The following is a 20,395-nucleotide window of genomic DNA, read 5'->3' as shown; positions in this document are numbered from 1 at the left end:
TGCTGACTCAAAATGTGTATTTTTAAAATGAGTCATTGATGGAGAAGTTACATAAAGAACTATTTATTTAGACAGTCCACAGACTATAAACTTGTCAAAATTTGGACCATAATAGGTCTTCTTCTACCTCTGTGTGTCTTATGCCTCACTGAAGTTACTTGTTTACCAGCCTCGCCTGGGAAGGGCCTTTAGTCCATAAATTCTTTTTGGTCCTAGCACCCAGTTTACTTGACACCTTAGCTCCTAATTCTTCATGGTGATTAAAGAAGTAACATTTCAAAAATTTAGCAGCACATGCTTTCCTCCTGAAAATAGTATCTTCCAATGATTTAAGGTAAATCACAGGAGCATTTTAATGTGACTGACAGTGCCATCTTCCCAACCAGTAATTCAGGGACCACTGCAGAGAGACAAAAGGAGATTCTTCCAACAGCATCACTTTGTTCTGTCCTAGTTGATGTAAAGGTCTTTATGATTGTTTAGGATTAAGACTACTAACAGCTCTTGCAAATTTAAAATTGGGTGTGTGAATTTTTTGACAGAAAACTTAATTTGATTTTTACCTCTCAGCCATGTAATAAATGCATTTTTATCACGTAGAGGCAGGATGCTAATTGACAGCAGCTGGAGAATCCAATTAATGAATATATAATGAGGATAAACATTGGTTTTATTGCCGAGGCCCTAAATTTGAAGAAAATACAATTGCATTATTCAAAATTATTTAAAATACAGTCATTGTATATTGTCCATAAGGATATGCAGCATACCATGCACTGATTCCAGGGGCAGGCTGAGTTTGTGTGAGGTAACTTGTAGCCTGAATGTAGGGCTGCAACTAAACTGAGGTTGGCAATAAGAAAAAAACCCTCTTGATGTAAAAAAAAAAAGTGAAAATAAAGCAGCTGTCACCTTGTTGTTCTGGCACTGTATTTTAATATTGTGCTCTACTTCTTCTGTTCTTTTTCCTGAATGAAGAATTTTATATTTATCCACATATAAGTTCATACTCTTCTCAAGGGCTAAATGAGAGTCATGTGCTAATAAATATGATTCTGAATTGATCCAAACTTCAGACAGACTGGAAATACACAATATAGAAAATACACCTCATAATATGTAGAACTCTGTATTTCTGGAGCTATGTCCCCTTACCTGTTCTGATGAATTCTGTTGGATGTATCTCTCATTCGTTTTAGAGCACAATTAACAACTGTCTCTGCTCTAAGATCCCAAGATCTAGTCCAGTAAAAGACCAGAATTTATAGAGAGATGGGGGTGGAGAGTGATAATCAGCTGTGATCTACTGTATATGCAGGCTGTGAATTTACTCCTCGTAGTTCCACAGCAATCAGCCTGTCACCTTTGAAAATTTCAATCTCGGTGTAATGAACCCTGTTTCTGGGGAAAATGGTTTACCTTCTTATATTTTCCTCCCTTTCTCATCAGAGGGAGTGCATGGATTTGTGCATGAAGGTTATTGAAATGGAGATTGCATAAATCCCTAAGACTTTGCTCAGTGGAAAAGATAACATTCATTTGTGCTGTTTACCTTCAAATCTGTTATTTTCCTCTAGGTCCTAACCCGTAATTTTTTTTTTTTAAAGTTGGAAGATAACACCCCATTGAGAGGATACGATAATAAGTTTTTGGGGCTTGTTTTCACCCAGAATACTAATCTTCTTAGTGTACTGTGTAAAGATTTGTGGAAAGTTAGTAAATGGATATGAATTCACAGACTGTACATTTCATGCAGCTCTGGATGGTTGTTCAGAGAACACAGAGATATAAAAGGATGCATGGTCTTTTTAACATTCATAGTGGGAAGTGAATTGCTTGACTGAGGCCCTCCTGTCAAACAGGAGCTCTTGTTGTCAGCTGGTAAGTTCAAGTACACAATATTTTTTCCTTTATGAGATGTAAGTGATGCAAAGCTTTGCATCCTTTCTCATTTCCACAGAAAAAGGTGTTTCCACAGCAAAATTAACCCTGAAAGTTTATGACAGAAGAGTGGTGGGGTTGAGGGGAATCGAGAAAAATTTAAAGATGACAATGGTTCACATTGTGCTTTGCTTTTCAGCTGTGAAATTTGGAAGAATGTCCAAGAAGCAGAGGGATAGCTTGTATGCTGAAGTGCAGAAGCACCAGCAGCGACTGCAGGAGCAGCGGCAGCAGCAGAGTGGTGAGGCAGAAGCTCTGGCCAGGGTTTACAGCAGCAGCATCAGCAATGGCTTGAACAATCTGAACAGCGAAACTGGCAGCACCTACGCCAACGGGCACGTCATCGACCTGCCCAAGTCTGAGGGCTATTACAACGTGGATTCTGCCCAGCCCTCCCCAGACCAGTCTGGCTTAGACATGACTGGAATCAAACAGATAAAGCAGGAACCTATCTATGACCTCACCTCTGTACCAAACTTGTTTACCTATAGTTCTTTCAACAGCGGGCAATTAGCTCCAGGGATATCCATGAGTGAAATCGGTAAGAAAAATTCTTATTCCTGTAGTGCAATGTGTATATATAAGCTAAGATCCAGTACTGTCTTCATTAAAATGTCATACAGGCATTCCATACAGAGGTACACAATAGTTACATATTCACACGTGTGTGTGCACACACGTACAGAGAGTATGGGAAAGAAAATAAGTCTGGAACTAGTTGACATAACATTAAGGCAGCTCTTTTTTTACTAAAAGTTATGCAGTTCTTAAAACCAGCAGTTCATTTCTGTTTATTAAATAAGAGCATCAAAGCATGTGATGAATCAATCATAACCAAGTGATAATTAGAAGGGGCTTGTTTCAAATGAGCTCATTACTGGCAGGGTTAAATGATCTTTTCAGCCAACTATCCATATTCTTGTCAACACCCAGAATCCCCATAGCAGCAAATTCTAGGGTACTTACTGTGAAAAAACACCAGTTCCTACTTCAGCTGCACAGATGTGAGCACACTCACTAAATTCCTAAAGTGCACAAACTCTGAATGTATTTCTGCGGATATCCCTGCTTCTCTGCCCAAAGACCTTGGAGAGCTTGTCCCTTTGCTTTCATCTTTGACAACTGACAGAGACCCCTCTGTGAGGTGAGGCTGTTAGAAACTCAATGACTAAAGGTGATTTTTGTCTAAGGAGGATTTCTGTTCATCTAATGCTTCTAGTTGTATTTCACCAAAGCCACTGGAAGTACTACTTCTATTACAAAGAAATAACATGAACAAAGATTGGCATCCTAATTAGGTACCTGAAGAAGTGAAATATGCTGAATCGGTTGTGGCTGAGAATTTAATCAAAGGGTAACACCTTGTTAATGGAATTTAATTTAAAAAAAAAAGAAGAAGGTAAAAAGTCATCTTCAAGAGCATTCTTAACAAATTAATTCATTTCAGATCATGGAAAAAACCCTGTAGTTCTGGTCTAACTTTGCTGTCTCATGTACATGGATAACACTGAGATCTGTAAATGTGTTTGTGCTCAGTCCTACTGAGGACTGTGGCCTCCCCTCAATATAGGTTACAGTAGTGGGATATATAGTAGTTACTGTCTGGTAAAAAAATGAAGTTGCCGCTAAAATTGATAGCATGTATTCTGCCCTTGCGTGCTTATTTGTAGGGAGTGCTATAACACATTGTGTGCTTTAGCTGCAAATTGTCCAGGAGAAAGTTAAAACTTATCTGGCACTCTGTTTATTAAGACCTGCTTTATTATCACATTTGGCCTAGGCCACTGTCCAATAAAACTGTACACCCACAGAGTAAGATTGGAGATGAACATTTGCTCCCTCAGCTCTCATGGCCATATGAATATTACTCACATGTGGCTTGTGCATACCTCAGTCCTGCAACAGTAGATTACAATGCTGCAAACCAGCTGAGAGGCAATGTAAACAGTCCTTAAGAGCTGTTTCCTTGCAGACCCAGTGCCAAAGGGTACTGGTACCAGTTTCCAGAGAGACCCAGGGGAGGTCCAGAAATGCAGGAGTTCTGATAGTCCATGAGTTGGGGTTTGTGCTCAGTTACAGAAATGAGTGCAAAGATAGAATATGGCCAAAGGCCACTATGTCCTTAATGGCCAGAGAATCCCCCTGAAGTCAATGGGACCTTTTGACTTCAGACAATCAAAATTTTATCTTTTTAACTTAAATCAAGATAACTTTTATCTCTTGCAGGTTCACTTAGAAATAATACAACATTCTTCATTTTTCACCCTTTTTTTTCTCTCCTAGCTCTAAAACATCCTGCCATAAATCCACCCCACATTTCCAAGTTATCATCCTCCTCTGAAGCACACAAATCAGGGAAAAACCCAGAGCAGAGGGAGTGCTACATAGCAAATGGCCTGTCTCTGAGCTGATGGCAAAATGCAGAGGCTCTGGGATTTACCTCTTTTCCTTTTGAAATTGAAACTAGGGCTCCTAAATTGCTATGATTTTACACAAGTATGCTGTCTCTCATTTGTGGCACCTACAGCAGAGGGGTAAGGGAGACAGTGAGAGATAATGTAGTATAACAAATCAGCTGACAACTGGAAGAGATGCACCATAAAATATTTGGATTAGTGCACAGGCAAATGATATTTTCAGTGTTTAAAAAGAAGTAGAAAATGTCTCTTAATGTTGCAGCGGATTGTTGGACCATCTGTAGAGCTGCAGTCTTGCAGTCCTGGGATATGCTGATTTCATATTATAGTGTGCTTAGATTTCACTGCAGAATTGCATCTCACTACAGTGACATTTAGGAATAAACTCAACTTATGCTAAATAGATGTTACTGCTTTTAACTGTTAGATGAAATCATGGAGAATATATAGGAGATAGAAAAGCTATGCTTCATTGATACTTGTGGCTGATGGAAATTTCTTTGTACCAACATGTCTAGTGATCTAGCGAAACACTAAGTATCCCAGATCATGATGCTTCTTTTCTGCACTGATGATTTTCTACCAGGTAGAAATTTCCAGTCTTAGCTTTTTTCTGGTCCTTACACTCTTCAAATAAATTTATGTATATAAGCACAATCTCAGCTGCCACTTGCCTGATCTTGAGTGCAACTATTGTCTTTTTTTCCCTCACGAATGAATGTGTGGGAACTTCTTTCATCCTTGGGTTCCTGGAAGTTTCTGTAAACTCTCCAAGGAGCAGACTTCTTCACAAGCACTCAGAACAAAAGTAATCTATGCAGTTTCTGATTACATGTCAACCAAAATCTAATTCGCTTACTGCTTTGGTGTTAATACTTTGTTTCAAACTTACTTCTATCCTGTGTAGGGCATTTTTAAGTTAAGATGTAGTTGACTGTACATTTCCAAGTTAGAGTATCATTTTCTCTTTCTTATTTTTCTAATTCTTTCAATCCTGTCACATTATGTCTCAGTCTTCATTGATGCTTTGTGACTTCCTTCAGTTTAGAATTGTCTCTTAATTAGCCTGCTATGAACCTTCTCTTTCAGATTATTATGAAAATGTTAAATGCTTGCAAAACAAATCCTAATAATGATCCCTGCTGGGCCTAAAATACTTGCTGCAATTGCATATATTACTTTAGTATTTATATTTGGCTTGCTATCCAACAGTAAGTTCTCTGTAAAATCCAAGTCACAAGTCTTCCTTTCCCTGTCAGTTTGATTCAGTTATAAAAATAATATTTTCCAAGACACTCTATGACATAATTTAAACATCATTTACATGCTCTTCTTCACATGTTAATTTTCTAGTTCCACCAAAAAGTAATCTAAATGGTTAGAGCTACTTTGATCTTTAACAGTTCTATGCTTTAATTTGAATGTGAAAGTGTTCTTTTTCACAAACATACATTCATCTACAGAAGACTTTGTAGTGGAAATGGAAATTGTTCAACTTAACAGTTTTGAAATGCAAAATTTTTTACATAGCAACTGTTTTGACATGTAGTATTAGAATGGAATGGCAAGGAAAATATCGCTTTTCTTGTATTGCATGCTTACTGGTATCTATCTATTGTGCTAGCAAATAGGTGTAGGAGAAAGACATGCTGACAGATTAAAGTTATATAGGGCTCTGTCACACACACTTGGTATTATTATATTTCTCCAAATGAGTTACGTAGGCCTAGATACAACTGCACATTATCTGATCTCCATGAGAAGCAGGATAGGCAATGCCTCCATGCCTCCTATGGAAGAGAGGGTTAAGTGTAACAAAAAGCATTTTCAGATACAGTCACAAATTTCTCATGTAACTGTCAGAGCTTATGATGGAGAGAAGTTGTACAAAATCAGGTAGTTCCCCATTAGGCACAGCCCTCAATATTCCACTTCTGTTACAAAAATCCCTCAAAGCATAATGACATCACTCCAAACCTCATAAATACACATAAGAGAGGAGAACCGCAACTTGTCATCAAGTGCATTTCCAGTTCAGATCCCTTTACTTTAAAGAGATGTATTTTTGTCCTTAAGTCAGAGCATCTTGTTGGACACTTGATACAGATTTGGGTGGGCAGAACAGAAAATAGGTGAGGTGACCATCTGGCAGTCACTAGCTGAGTTAGGCAGGCTGTGTCACTGGGTGGCATGATCCAGGTGTATTCCATCAGCTGGGAGCGTGGGAGACACCCACATCTCAAGGACTCATGCTGCCAAGGACTTGGCAACATCATCCTCTTTCTCCATGACCAGTGTACCATCTACACATCTGGGGAGGCAGAAATTATGCAGTGGGAGCTCAAACCATGGGGTGAAATCTGCTTGCCACGTCAAAAGCAAGAATTTGGTCATTTGCAGGCTTTCTCCTCACACAGCAAATCATAGAGGTCAGCTGGTGGGTGGGAAATTCTGAAGTGAGAAGGGAGCTCCAGTTCCTGGTGTCAATGCTTTCTCCCAAGTGTGGTTTTAAATTATGAGGCATTAAAGGCTTATTTTTAGACTTGGTGAAATTAAAAGACTATCTTGTTTAAATATATGTGCATAATATTATCTGCCACTGAGCTGAATATTGCATTTTCCTCCCTAAATATGTGCCTCCAATCTTGGTCTGTAAAAGTTAATGGAAAGGCTTCCCTGCTTTAACTGCAGTTGAGATTGCCAGCCTGTGATTTCTTAAGGACTAGATGAAATGATTAGCCAGCTGTTATGGAGAAAACAGATTGGTTAAGCATTCACTGCAAGCCAAACTTAAGGGTGCCCTGTAGCTGTGTTTATGTAGGTAGTCAGTAAGACACCTCTGGAGTGTACAGGAGATAACACAGCCCAGCCTCTATAATTATAGATGAAAGTATTGTTTACATGTATTTACATGACATTTCTTCAAAATCAGGCCTGTTTGTACCCAGTGGCTTGGAGACCTTACATTTCTAATAAAATTAAAGTAAAGCTGGTGAGCCTTCCCTTTCCCCAGTCCTTCGAAGCCTGCCCTGCTATGTGTATCTTAGGGTGGGCAGTAACTCCCTAGGACACATGCCTAATGTGGATTGGAGGAGGTATCACCTGCCTTATATTGTAAGGCACAGCTCTTTTGACCTGCACACATAGACTGAAAAGTGATAGTAAAGGAAAACCTTAATTTTTTTTTTTTCAACTTGCTCAGGATAGGTTAAAAAAAAGTCCTCTTGGTAACCACAAATGACATTCTGTGCATTTGTAATTTAGTTGTAATTTAGCTGTATTAATACATTCATCCCAAGACCACAGTGAACAGTTTTACACTCTGTGAAGTTAATTTCCATTGCTGCGATATTGTACAAGCAGGAGTTATTTCACTCTCTCTCCTTGAAGGGAGATCTTTACCTGTAAACATTCTGAAGTCCCCTGCTGAAGATCTGTTTGAAAGTCAGTCCCACACCTTTCTCCTTTCAGCAATCTCCTCACTAAATTAACAAGAATTTAGTTTATTCCTCTATGTCTATACTCTTCATGAATGACCACAAGACTTAATGTTGGATATGCAATATATAAATGCATATCACCATCAGACTGATATCTTAAAAAGTCCACTGTGCTTTGGTTTTGAAAGCACTTCTCCATGTGATAAGCATTTCTCATTCCTTAACACCCTTCTCTTTATCTCCAAGGTTTGTTCCCTGTGCCAGATCAAGTGTTAACATTACTGAACATGTATTGGTCAATTAGATGCTATTTCAAGGGACACTCCAAACCACATTCAAAATGCAGCGAGCTCACCAATTAAAGCCCATACCTAAGGTGACAGGAGCATCTATGTTTATGTTCCCTTTACAAAGCCACCACCCACCCCACAGTAAAACAGAAATTATGTTTTTTAGTCCTGTGTAATGTTCTCCACTTCTTTTTCCAGGCCATGGTTTAATATTCCTTCTATCAAGGTGACAGTCAAAATTTTACAGGACTGCTGTCTGTAAAATGGCAGCTGTATTTAAGAGAAGCAATATTGCCATCTAGTGAGCATTTAAAAATGCAACATGTGCATTTTATGCGCATGCCATCAGGGCACTATATCTTACCATCATTACCTATTTAAAGATGTCAATCAGAATATGCTCGCATTTCAATTCTGTGTCCCTTTCAGCTCACTTAGAACTTCAGCTTGTTTTACAAATGAGCTAAAATTATGCATTGAATGGTATTAAAAACAACCTTATCTATAGCCTACATTTTTTAAGCATCATAATATAATTTAAAGAGATCAAATTTCTAATCCTTTAAAGTATTTGAAATTACTCCTTTTCTCCAAAGACAAGAATATTTTCTTCCATGACCAAACTTGGCAAAATATGTTCATTCTACTGAGCATCCGAAAAAAGCTGTTAGAAATCAACCATTTGTAGCAGTCGAAATATGTAAAATACCTTATCATATATCCCATATATTACCATATATCATGGCAATCTATTCAGGAATAACATTGTGCTGTGAATGTTGTCAGATTACAAATCACACAGGAAGATCAGGGTAGATCCAATGGTGTGGTAAGTGCTGTTGCTGCCAGTCGTAAGACCAGACTTGTGGCTGGTTCCCTGTCATATGCTTTGGACCAGCAATGTCAATAGCAGACAAGATGGCTTTCTGCAAGTAATGCTCAAAAAAAGAAGTCTGGAGAGGTGCCAGAGCAAAGAGGGGCTGGGATGTGTGGAAGAAGTATGTTGTCTTCTGGGGTTATGACTCACACACAGCTCACAAAGCAGGGAACTGCAGACGAGAATCGAGAGGTCAAAGCAGTGATGTTTTAGGAATCACTGTAGTATATGGAAGTGGCACACTATCTGCCAGAATTGCTATGGTTTGAATTAGTGGCTGCTTGTTTCCATCCTCCTCCGTGTAACCCCTTCATGGATTTAGTGTAAACTTTCCCACCAGTGTTTCTGTCTGGTGTTTCTGGGCAGTCAGCTCCAATAATTACAAGGTGATTCTACTTTCTGAGAGCTTAACCTGGAGTCCTTGTTATATTTCTTTGTCGTCCTGGACGGCACTGGCTGATCATTCCTTAATCCTAAGGCACAAGGAAGGCATCAGAAGTTTGGGTTTACAACTTTTTTCTTTCCCAGTATACATGCAGCATCCTGAGTTTGCCTTTCCAAGGCTGTAGTCCAGTTTTTCACACTATGTGCTTTCTGTCTGCTATCTTTCATCACTCACTTCATGCACTTCACTACTTCCCACTTTATTCCTGAGAATAAGGTAATTCTGCTTGTTTTGTGATGCTGTTTCCATCTTTGTAGGTACTGATGTCTTCCATCAGTCCATTCAGCTTTTGATACTTTATTTCACAGAACAGCAACAATTCCTTTATAAAAGAGTGAAAAATTATGAGAAGGAATTCGAGTGAAATGCACAAGAAAGGAACATAGTTGTGCACAGTGGAAAAATTCAATATGACAAAACACAGGGCTCAGAGACAAATGCTGAAACTGATTATCAGAATGTAGATTTTATAGTGCAGTAATCTTTGAGGAATGAAAGTCACAAGTAAATGGGAATAGTTAATACAGGATATTAAGGTGTGGAGCCCTGTTTTGTGTTCCTTTTGACTGCATGCATGGCTTTTCTTTTGATCAGTGATGATTCTGTCATTGTTTATGATAACCAAGTTATTCCACTTTCCGACACTATACAGTAACATCACTTTCATCCAACTCATTTGCCACACTGCCAGAAAGTAGAACCATTGTAGACTATTTTGCCATTACTTTTTAACATGTTTCTGTAGATAGATTGCTTAAAATCATAGAAAGCTAATTTGAGGACTGTGACAGTGAAACAAGTGCTAAAAGATATATTAACCTCTCTCAGCTTTTTGCAGGCTATGACAGGGCAAACCCTCACAAACATGCTTTAAAGGCAGTAATATTCTAATTATTACATATATATTTCTCAGTTTAATAGAGAACAATGTCCACTTCAGGTAATGTATGCTTTATTGTAAAAAATAAAACCACGTTCTTGTTTCACAACAGTCTCATTTTAATATAAGGGTTTATTTGTGGAACCTGTGCTAGAAGAAGCTAAGAAACAGCTCATCTCAATAAATTTGTGGTAATTATATGGTGCCTTTAGAGTTCATTTGAACTCCAGCTATTTCCTCGGCTAGTGCTTTTTTGCCAGTTAAATATCTTCTAATTTTTTGCTAAATTGGCTGAGTCCCAGAAGAATTATCACTAACTAGAGACCATTAAGCATTTATAAAAATCCTGTAGGATCTAACAGAATTCTAGCTCCATCCTCTAGTTTCCTTAAGATAAGGACTTCATTCCATTGTATTGTCATTTCTATTAATTTATTAGCATTTTTTAGAAAGGCAAACGAAGCACTGATTTACTTTGAAGGAGAGAGACAAAATAGAGAATTCACACACGTAACTTTTACTCTTTGTGGACTCCATTTGTGATGTTAAACATGCAGTAACTTAAGCATAAAGTAAATGTTATTCCTGAACTCAATTCTAGCACTTCTAGTCTCATATGAGTGTTTTTATGTTTCATACTATCTTCCTAGGCTGCATATTGTGTAGTGTTGCAAATTTATTAAGCAAATAGGGATTATGAAACTAGCTTGTTTTTTAAAGGGAAATACTTTCTTGTGTTATGGCATTGAGAATGCCACAGACAGATGGAAACTGGAACGAGCTTTTTACAACCACTTTCAGGAAAAAATGTTCCTGTTTTTCTAAAAAAAAAAATCAAACTTTTCATCCAGTTCATGTAAAAAAACAAGACCTATTATTCATGTTTTACAGCAACCACTGAGGTATTTTTACTTTATTAGCTCTGTCACTGTCTCTACAACTGTCAAAGAATTTAGGAATAATCTGAATTCAATGATTCAGTTTTCAAAAATTTTCATTTTGTAGTCATAATATCCTTGAATTAGCATACAAAAAAGCGTTGATCCAATGCTATCTTGGCAAGTTTTTAGGTCCTAGAACAGAGATTTTATTTAGAGTGCCTGGCTGGAGTTTTGTTATGTATGCTTACAGCAGCCAGCCAAAGCTGTGATGTTACTGCAGCATTAATTCAAAGTGGATCCCTACAAGAGCTCAACTTAGGATATAAGCTGAGATAAGCTCTTAGCTACCCAACTGGATCCTACGGGTAAGTGGCAAATTAAAGATTCATTATTCATTTTAATTGAAGAAGATTATCAGTGTTTTAGAAGGCAAACTTCAAAGTTTTCAGTTCCCTGTGCAAAAGAAGGGAACGCTGAGAAAAACTAGAGGGTCTCCTGAGAAAACAGACACAAATGAAAGAACTAAGGAGCCTGTAGGAAACAAATGCTGCTGTAGATAAGTTCCACTTAGCAGGCCAAATTCACAACTGGTGAATGTTGTGTGCACTCCATGGATTACATCCATCCCCACCAGCATTGTACTTGACCTCAAGTTGGATTTTTTCTTCACTATTGTAGTTGGAGATCTCTGAATTTTGCAAGAAAGTGCCTGAAAAAGGCAGTACTGATTTATCAGCTGATGGTAGATCCCTGTGGGTCTGTGGTATGCCAATTTTGATTGCTGTCTAGGTTGCAGTGTTCAGTTTTCTGTGTGTACTTGTATTTAAGCAATTCCTACTCTACTAATAATGTTTGAGCAATGGGTAGTCTTTGAAAAGTGCCTTTTGAGAGGTAACTCCTGAAATCTAAAATAGGAAACTACAGCAGGAGAAAAAGAAAAAGGAGGGGGCTGGGGCAGGGGGAAGCCTGCCAGAGCAAACAAAACTGGAAACAGAAAGTCCCAAGTTTATGTGCTATTGTTCTTCTCTTGAAGCATATGCTTTTGGCCTGTTGTTGATGAAATAGGGCTTTTGCAGTCTTTCTGTCTCCCCAGTCCTTCTGTCAGGGCTGTGCAATGATTCTTTAGTTACTCTGCAGCACCACTGAAGTGAAGCAGCAGTCTCAGACACTTGAGCTCCTACAAGTTTTGGAGAAGTGACTACTCAGTAGGCAAAGGAGACGGACAGCTTTAGGGAAAGGAGGAAGCCACAGCCCAGTCCCATGTTCAGCCGCGAAGGCGATGGCTGATGCCCAGTGACACTGAGCAGAGTGGTCCCTTGTGCACTCACGTGGTGCCTGTTACCCACCCTGACCAGGGACCAGGGATGTTACCCACCCCAACACCAGGGACAGAAGGGCACAGGGGAGGGGCAGGTGATATTTGATGCATCTGAAGGCATCCAAGTTTGTTGCACTAACTTCTCTGCATAGCTTACTTCACTGGGCAATCCTCACAGAATCAAGTCTCTTGATTCTGTCTTCTGTTTTAGGTAGGCTAGGACAAATGTAAAAACCATTTCTTTTCATGAAACAGCATGGATCTCTCGTGGTCCTCTTCAGCTTCATGATGTACAATTTTCAGTTTTTTCTGAACATCTCCTACTGTACATTGAACTTTTCTATATTTTTAACTGCTGCATTGTAAATTCCAATTAAATAATCCACCCATTGGTCTGGCACCTCTCAAGGCCTCACCAGGCCCTGCTACAGGAAGGGCAGCATGCCCTATGCTGCGTGGACTGGGGACCAGCCTGACCTCTCAGGTGTCTGCTCTCCAGCCATGCCAAAAAAATCATCTGGATTTCCTTGTCCTCTAAGAACAGATGAGGCTGTACAGCTAGAATAGTGGGCCATTATAGAAAGTCAGTCAGAGACGTGCAGGACAGTAATGAAATGTAAGTGGACACCCCATGATGTATTTTGTTTGAGTGTTTCTGTTTTTTGCAACTGTTGGTTACAATTATTGACAATTTCCTTGATTGAGTATGTTGTTTCTGGTTTATCTCTCTGGAAGCAAATACTTCTTTCTAGATTTTTTTTCAATGAAGCAGAGCATTTTTAGAAAAATTGTTTGCTTTTCAAGAAAAAATGTTAAGCTACCAATACTAAGAAAACTATAGAATGAAGCTGCCTAATACAAATGCTTCCCATCCCAGTGTATACCAGAGTTTGGATACTAAGAACATTATTTTCTGGGGACCGTGCTTCCCAGACAAAGTAAATCCGCTCGGAAATGCTGTGATTTTTATGTCTCAAGTGATCCAGATAGGAGATTTAGCTCTAATGTAATAAACCCAGTATTTGGGCAAAAGGGGAGGAGTAAAGCACCTCGTCTACATTTGTGTTTACCTATGTGGCAGATAGATAAGCTTTACAAATCCTGCCATTTACAGGCTGGTGGTGTACTGTCATCCTGGCTCAGGGATTCTTTTCATTAGAAATACTAATTTTCACTCAATAGTTGGAGCAGTTGGTCCTTAGAAAATAAGATGTTGCAGACTTTGATTCTCACACCCGTGTGGCCAGAATAATCTCTTTTGCTTTCCCTTTCATATAGCAAACCTACTGTAACTTATGGGGAGCTGACCATATTTCAAGTAGAAATGAAGCTCACATTGAAGTCACAAGAACAGAGTTGTCTTTTGTAGTTCCTGGAGTTCATCCAAACAGGATTTCTAGTTGTGTACATGCAGTTACCCAGTGATAGGGGACCCTTGAAATCTATGGCCCAAGATTTTTGAAAACAAAATCTACTCAAAGTCAAGACTTGATATGTGAAGTAATTGCAGTGGACTCCTCTAGCCTGGAGAACATAGCTATTTATTAGATTATAACCCCTGCTGGGTACCTCCACAGGCTTTGGACCTCTGCATCAGGACAGTATCTCTCTTCCTGTTGTGTGTAGATATTCTCTTGTTTTCCCCATTGTCCATTTTTTCTAATTCTATTAGAGAACTAACCTGTTGAACTTGGTGGTCAGCTTATTTCAGAGCTGCCAGGTGTCCCAGAAATTCATATCTTTTGGGTACAGGACTGTACCTGCAATAGGACATGTTTACATCAGATGTCATTTATATTGTTGCCAGTGGTTTAGGAATGCCATTCTCCTTGGGATTTGCCAAGATGTGCACTGACTCCAACTTCAAAAAGTTGGAGTGGATTAGCAAAAAGATGCTAAAATCTGAAAATGTCAGGGTCAAAACCAAATGCTATGGTCCGTGGAACTCTTTAAGAGTGATATTCTTTGTTCTGCCTGTGTTGGATCTTCTGTTCCTGGACCATCTGAGAAGCCAAGACAGGTGTATACTTCTTTTACTTTTTACATCATGTCAGCTCTGCCACCCAGCTGTAGGCTATATTTGCATAAAGCTCCTTCCAGGGACTCCAGCAGGGAGTGCAAGCAAGCAGCCTCCTCTGCTGAATGAGCAGTTCCCTTCTCCTCAGAGACCCTGTGTACCCTTTCCGTCACACACTCAGCCTCGCCTAGCCTGCGGCACAAGGGTTTCAAGTCTGTCTTGCACCTGATTCCTCTTTGGATGTCAGCAGTCAGAGCTGCTGCTTGCTGCGATTGCCCCAGGCCTTTGCACATCTAAATGGGTTTTAATGTCAGCTGAGCATAAGCATAAGTGTGTAAGGAAAAGATGCATGGGGTAAAACACAGGATGCCATCCCTAGAAAGCTCTGCAGAGCTTCTCAGCTCTTCATTCCTCAGGTAAATACATAAATGCTAGGAAGAGGAGGGAAGCTGAGGAGCTTTGCAGCCATGTAGAACTGTTAATGGAATATATTTTGAAGTCAGTGAAATCAAAAGGTCTTGTTTTCAGAATGTTGACATCAGGTTACTTTATCTGATTAGAAATCTGTCTACACAGTAATATGGAATTATGTGAGACATTTATTGTAAGAGAGATGCCCATTTATGTTCAAGATTTTTATTATAAAATGCAATACCTTTTTATTATAAAATGCAACACCTCAAAGGTTAAGACTTCCATCTAACCTTCTATAAAAGAACAGTGGGTAGATCACTCTGTTAATATGCATCCTTAGTTATCTATAGGCTGGAGTCAAGTCTTCCATTAGGAATCCTAAAGATAGTGTTGACCTGTAAAAGGACACCTGCACAAATTGAATTAAGCAGGTTTTATTTTTCCTATGCAAACCTACAACATTTTATCTTCAGCACCTTTCTACTGAGTCTCAGTTTATTAACTGTGAGTAGGACAGGCATCTGTCCTTCAAATAGCTCTCCTCTAGCAGTTTTTACAGGGACATGCACTTCTGCATTCTTTTTTCAGCTTCACTTCTTGCTGGTGTTTCTAAGTTCAGTCAGTTCAGGTCAAAGAAGCAGATTTATTTTGGAACTCCAGACTCCAGATCCCTACACTCTACACAAACTGTTGAGGATCTGAACAAGTGAGCAATGGTATACCTAGGTCTTTCTATTTCCCATGCTCAGGTTTGGCTAATGCATTTTCAATGTCCTTTTCTCTTTTTTGACAAATGTTTTCTGTGCAATGCTGATTCTACTGCAAGTGCTTCAGCTTACTTCTGTGGCTTCAACTTTGTTCCTTTGTTTGGCTTAAGTAAAGTTTCCAGGCTGAAGCAATGAATTTCATTAGATGTGTAGGACCCAAAGTTGCAAAATAGGAAATCATCAGTTTTCAGTAACATGTTTTATCACAACATTTCAACTCCTAATGCTAATGAATTTTTGCTGGAAGCTTTTGTGAATTTTTTTAATCCACTCAAGTGGCTTTAAGGGCAAAGGTTTGCTTTAAGATACTTGTCTAAGAAGTTTACTCATAGTTTCAGTGGGTTTCCAGGGCAACATTGAATGCTTTCCTTTCTGCTTGTATCCTGCATTCCATGTTGTGAAGTAGTTTCTAAGGCTGCAATTTCAGGACAGCTTTAAGGTAGCTTAGTGCTGTGTGTGAGATTTACGTCCTCCATCTTTCCTTCTAGACCCCAGGATACTAGTTTTAGCTTTTAACCCGTGCTAAAACCAGTCTCCATGTTCTTGCTCATCAAATTCAATCAGAAAATGATCCTGCTTAAAATTAACTTGAGAAAAAAGAGATCTGTTTACTCTTCTTTTATGAGTCACACAGTGTTCAATGTAATGCAAATGTTCGTGGCAAGTTCAAGCAGTCAGTCAATTTGAGAGACCTGGCAGCTCTCAAACATGCTGACCACTGAGTTCAGCAGATTAGTTTTTTAGTAGAACTAGAAAGAAATGGACAATGAGGAAAGAAAGCAAACACCTACACACAGCAGGAGGGGAGATACTGCCTTCATGCAGAGGTTGTGGCCTAAAGCCTGAAGGGGTACCCTGCTGGGTTGGTAATCAACAGCAGTGTTTCTTCTCCAGGCTAGAAGAGTCCACCAGTTACTGCATAGGTTTGGGGCAGACAAAAGCAATTGGGTAAACAGGTTCTCCAAGTGAAATTTATTTAAACATATTAAATCACTTCCAGAATGAGGATTCTGTATAGTTTCACAAAAGTCATTGTTATTTTCATCTACAGATCCACTGTTTATCAAGATCATTTGGCTTTGGGTTGAATACTGAAACATTTTGCAATAATCAACTTCCAAATTAAAAACAAATGAGAAAGGTAGCATTGAAAAGAAAAGATTAATTTTCTTAAAGTGCATTTTCCAACACCTTCATTGTTTTCAACATTTTGCTGTTGCAGATCACTATTCACTGTTTCATGCAAGCTATTTTTATTCTCTTTTTCACAGATCGAATTGCACAGAATATCATTAAGTCTCATTTGGAGACATGTCAATATACAATGGAGGAATTACATCAGCTAGCATGGCAGACCCACACATATGAAGAAATAAAGGTTTACCAGAGCAAGGTACAACCCTGTAATATGCGTTATCTTCTGCTTGAAATTGTTAACAGAGTAATTTATTTGGCAAGAATACACTGATGAGTTTTGTACAGGTCAAAATACACTTTTCACTTTTTTTGGGGAACTGGTTACTGAGAGCAAAGCAGTGACACTTCATAAAAAGAAGCAGCAGCTTTCCAGCATATTGGGCTCTTTGTAATGTTAAAGCTTCGATATGGTCATAGAATCCAGTTTTCTGTGCTTGTTGTTACAGATCTAAACCTCATGCACAAATTCTGTTAACTTCATGTGATTATTATTGGATCCTCTGTTGTAAGGATTTTAAGAAAATTAGCCAACATAAACCTCAATTCCTTGTAATTTTGAAAACACATCTGTTTTGTAAGTGAATAACAAACACCTGTCACTTACAACAGTAGATAATAACAAGCTGAAAGTACTCCTTAAATTGAAGCTTTTTAATATTGGGTGGAAAAATGATCTCATTACACTACATTTTTTTCTATTCCTGCAATTCTCAGGTCAAGTTCAGTCTATTTTCCCTGTCACGTCCCCAGATGTAGTAGAGTCAGCAGAAACCTCTGTGCCTCTTGCACTGGCTTCATTGGTGATGGGTCTGCAGTCAAACTTCAGTTGGCACATTAGCTGGTCATGTAAGACACAGGAGAGACTCCAGCTTGTTCTTTGAAATCTGAGAGGCTATGCAGTATTTGCAGTAATAAAAATACACCACAGTTTGCAGAGCTGTGGCATGAAACCAGGAACATCCATTTATATTTACACACATGTGTGTGCAAGGAAAATGATTATGAGGAACTCCAAATTTTTATGTAATCTGTGTTCAGATACTTCAATTATATATTTTAAGTTTCTAACTAGGAAAAATAGTCTGTTGAATAAATTAATAGCATTGCACCATTTCTTGCCTAAGAGTGCTGTGGAATGTGTACATTTTTTGTGCCACTCTTTGTCTGTCCTGCACAAAAGCCAACATTAGAACCACATCTTAACAGTGTGCACTGCATTCTGCTCCTTTGAGGAGGCAATGCCAGAGTTCAGATGAGTAATGGCAATGGGGCAATGGCTTGTGAAAACAGCCTTCTAATGATAAGTGTTGGCTACGTAGACAAGAAGAGGGGCTGCTAGCTCTGCCTGGGTATGGGGTGGAGTGTGGGGAGTGCTGCTGTCTGCAAGGCCACCTGAATTACTTGATGCACTGATGTACCCGCTTGCTCACCGCTTTGCTTTTCCGTGTGTGTTTTCCTGGAAGACAAGAGAAGCTCTGTGGCAGCAGTGTGCCATTCAGATCACCCATGCTATCCAGTATGTGGTGGAGTTTGCAAAGCGCATAACAGGCTTCATGGAGCTCTGCCAGAATGACCAAATTCTCCTTCTTAAGTCAGGTGGGTAAACACCAGAGGCTTGAGACTAGTTTAGCACCCAGCACCCTAGAAATGCATTAACCTTGCTGTATTTTTCCACCTTAATAATGTTACTGCCGTATGATCTCCTTCCCTCTACAGTCAGTTGTGGTTATTAAGTACACACACACACACACACACACACACAGACACACACACGCAGACACGCACACACAAAACCATTGCAAAAACTGCAGTCTTCAACATGACATGTGGTGGAAGGAGCCTGAAAATTGAGCTGGTTGAATCAGTCATCTGCCACCCTGTAAAATCCCCACTTGTCATTAACGAAACGAAGGCAAGCTCACTGGGGCCTGCCTCTGTGGTCATCTTTAATCTTTTTAATGAGACTACAGAAATATACTACAGCCAGTGCACAGGAGGGAAAATTCCTGCTGGTGCCAGTTGGTTTCAGAATAAATGAGAGCAGATTACAGCAGTGTGCTCCAGCCATGCTGTCTCTGCATGGCAGGTTTGCATGTGTGTGCATAAAGGCAAGGGGAAAAGGGCTTTCCTTTCATATCAAGGGACTCAGTAATTTCTGTCCTCCAAAAGAATCCTGACAAGATTTATCGTGACTGTGCAGTAACACTGCCAAGCCCAGAAGGACAAAATGGCATGACTAAGTGAGCCACAAGAACCATGACTGGTAATTAACTACATTTACCCTGTCATATCAGTTTCCTGCTCTGTCCATGTGTAAAAGCTAGGATGCTTATGAGGCAGCTTGTTAAAACTTAAGAAGTGCTTCTGTTTGAAGAGAGATCTCTTCACTAAGGCTGAAAGCCTGTGTGATTCAGCACTCCATACACAGAAATCACTGACTATTCTGAGTTGTAAGGGAACATTGAGGCCAGATTTTCTGTGAATAGCCCAAACAGAGATCAAATCCACAACCCTGGTGTTATTAACACCATACTCCAACCAAATGAGCTAACCTCAGTGGCAAAACCAGAATCACAGACTATTCTAAGGTGGAAGGGACCAAACAAGGAACATCGAGTCCAGCTCTTAAGTGGCCCACAGGGAAATCAACCCCACAACCCTGGCGTTACAAGCACCATGACTGTGTCTTGGTGAGAGACTGGGCTCTGATGATGGGCACAGCTGCAAAGGGAAGTGATACAGAGACACAGGGAACACACAGGCAACCTCCTAGAAAATGGGAGTTATAGCACAAAAACTAATTTTTTTTTTAATCTTGTACTAATTTTGAAAATTCTGCAGATACCACTGTGCCCCCTGTGGTTAGCTTTGCCAGTCAAATGAAATTTCATTTGACTGGCAAAGCTAACCACACAACTGCACCTTCAGGAAAAGATTTATCTCACTCTACTGTTGGAAAACATTGCTAAGCTATAGCATATAAAAATATATGAAGTTTTATTTTCTCTTCTGCTGTTAATGCTGACCAGGAGTTAGAAAATGAGGACTTTTCTCTCAAAAGCATGTCTGCAGAAGAGTCCTCAGATTCAGGACTCATCTTACAGGAGATCTGTATTTAGTTAAGGGATCTTAAAATTCTTCCTTCCACTTTTCCAACTGCCTATTTTTGCAGTTGGAAATTAGAAGTGAAAAAAGTATTTCTCTCTCTAGTCAACAACCAGTAAAAAAGAAAAAGAAAGACAAACAAGAAGTAAAACCTATTTAGGGGTGCTCTTGGCAGCACTTTACCTTGTACATTCTTTCTAAAAATGCTTTGTGATGTTCTCCCTCTCCAGCCAAAATAAGCTGGGATTTTTATATGCCTTGACCAAAGCTGCTTTTTGTTATTAAAAAAAAAAGTTTAATTATTAAAAAGAAGTTCCAATAAATGCCTAATTTTCAGAAATTAAAGTATTTCAAACTGAAATTATTTGCCCAAGATCTAAATTCAGATTCAGTCCAGGCTGCTAAT

At 39.2% G+C, this 20,395-nt stretch overlaps 1 protein-coding gene across 1 annotated transcript in view; it reads left to right on the top strand.

Annotated features, from left to right (window-relative positions):
- Positions 1 to 20,395, top strand: part of RORB (RAR related orphan receptor B) — a 137,943-nt gene that overhangs the window by 102,053 nt on the left and 15,495 nt on the right. The window contains exons 4-6 of the mRNA XM_071448569.1: positions 2,081 to 2,482; positions 16,959 to 17,080; positions 18,348 to 18,480. Coding sequence (XP_071304670.1) covers positions 2,081 to 2,482; positions 16,959 to 17,080; positions 18,348 to 18,480 — 657 coding nt within the window. The remainder of the gene's footprint in view (positions 1 to 2,080; positions 2,483 to 16,958; positions 17,081 to 18,347; positions 18,481 to 20,395) is intronic.

The sequence above is a fragment of the Agelaius tricolor genome, unplaced genomic scaffold (genome assembly GCF_023055355.1).
Source record: "Agelaius tricolor isolate 1412-34295 unplaced genomic scaffold, bAgeTri1.0.p SCAF_27, whole genome shotgun sequence".
NCBI lineage: Eukaryota > Metazoa > Chordata > Aves > Passeriformes > Icteridae > Agelaius > Agelaius tricolor.
The sequence above is the reverse complement of the archived record's forward strand: the minus strand, read 5'-3'. Positions and strand labels throughout refer to the sequence as shown.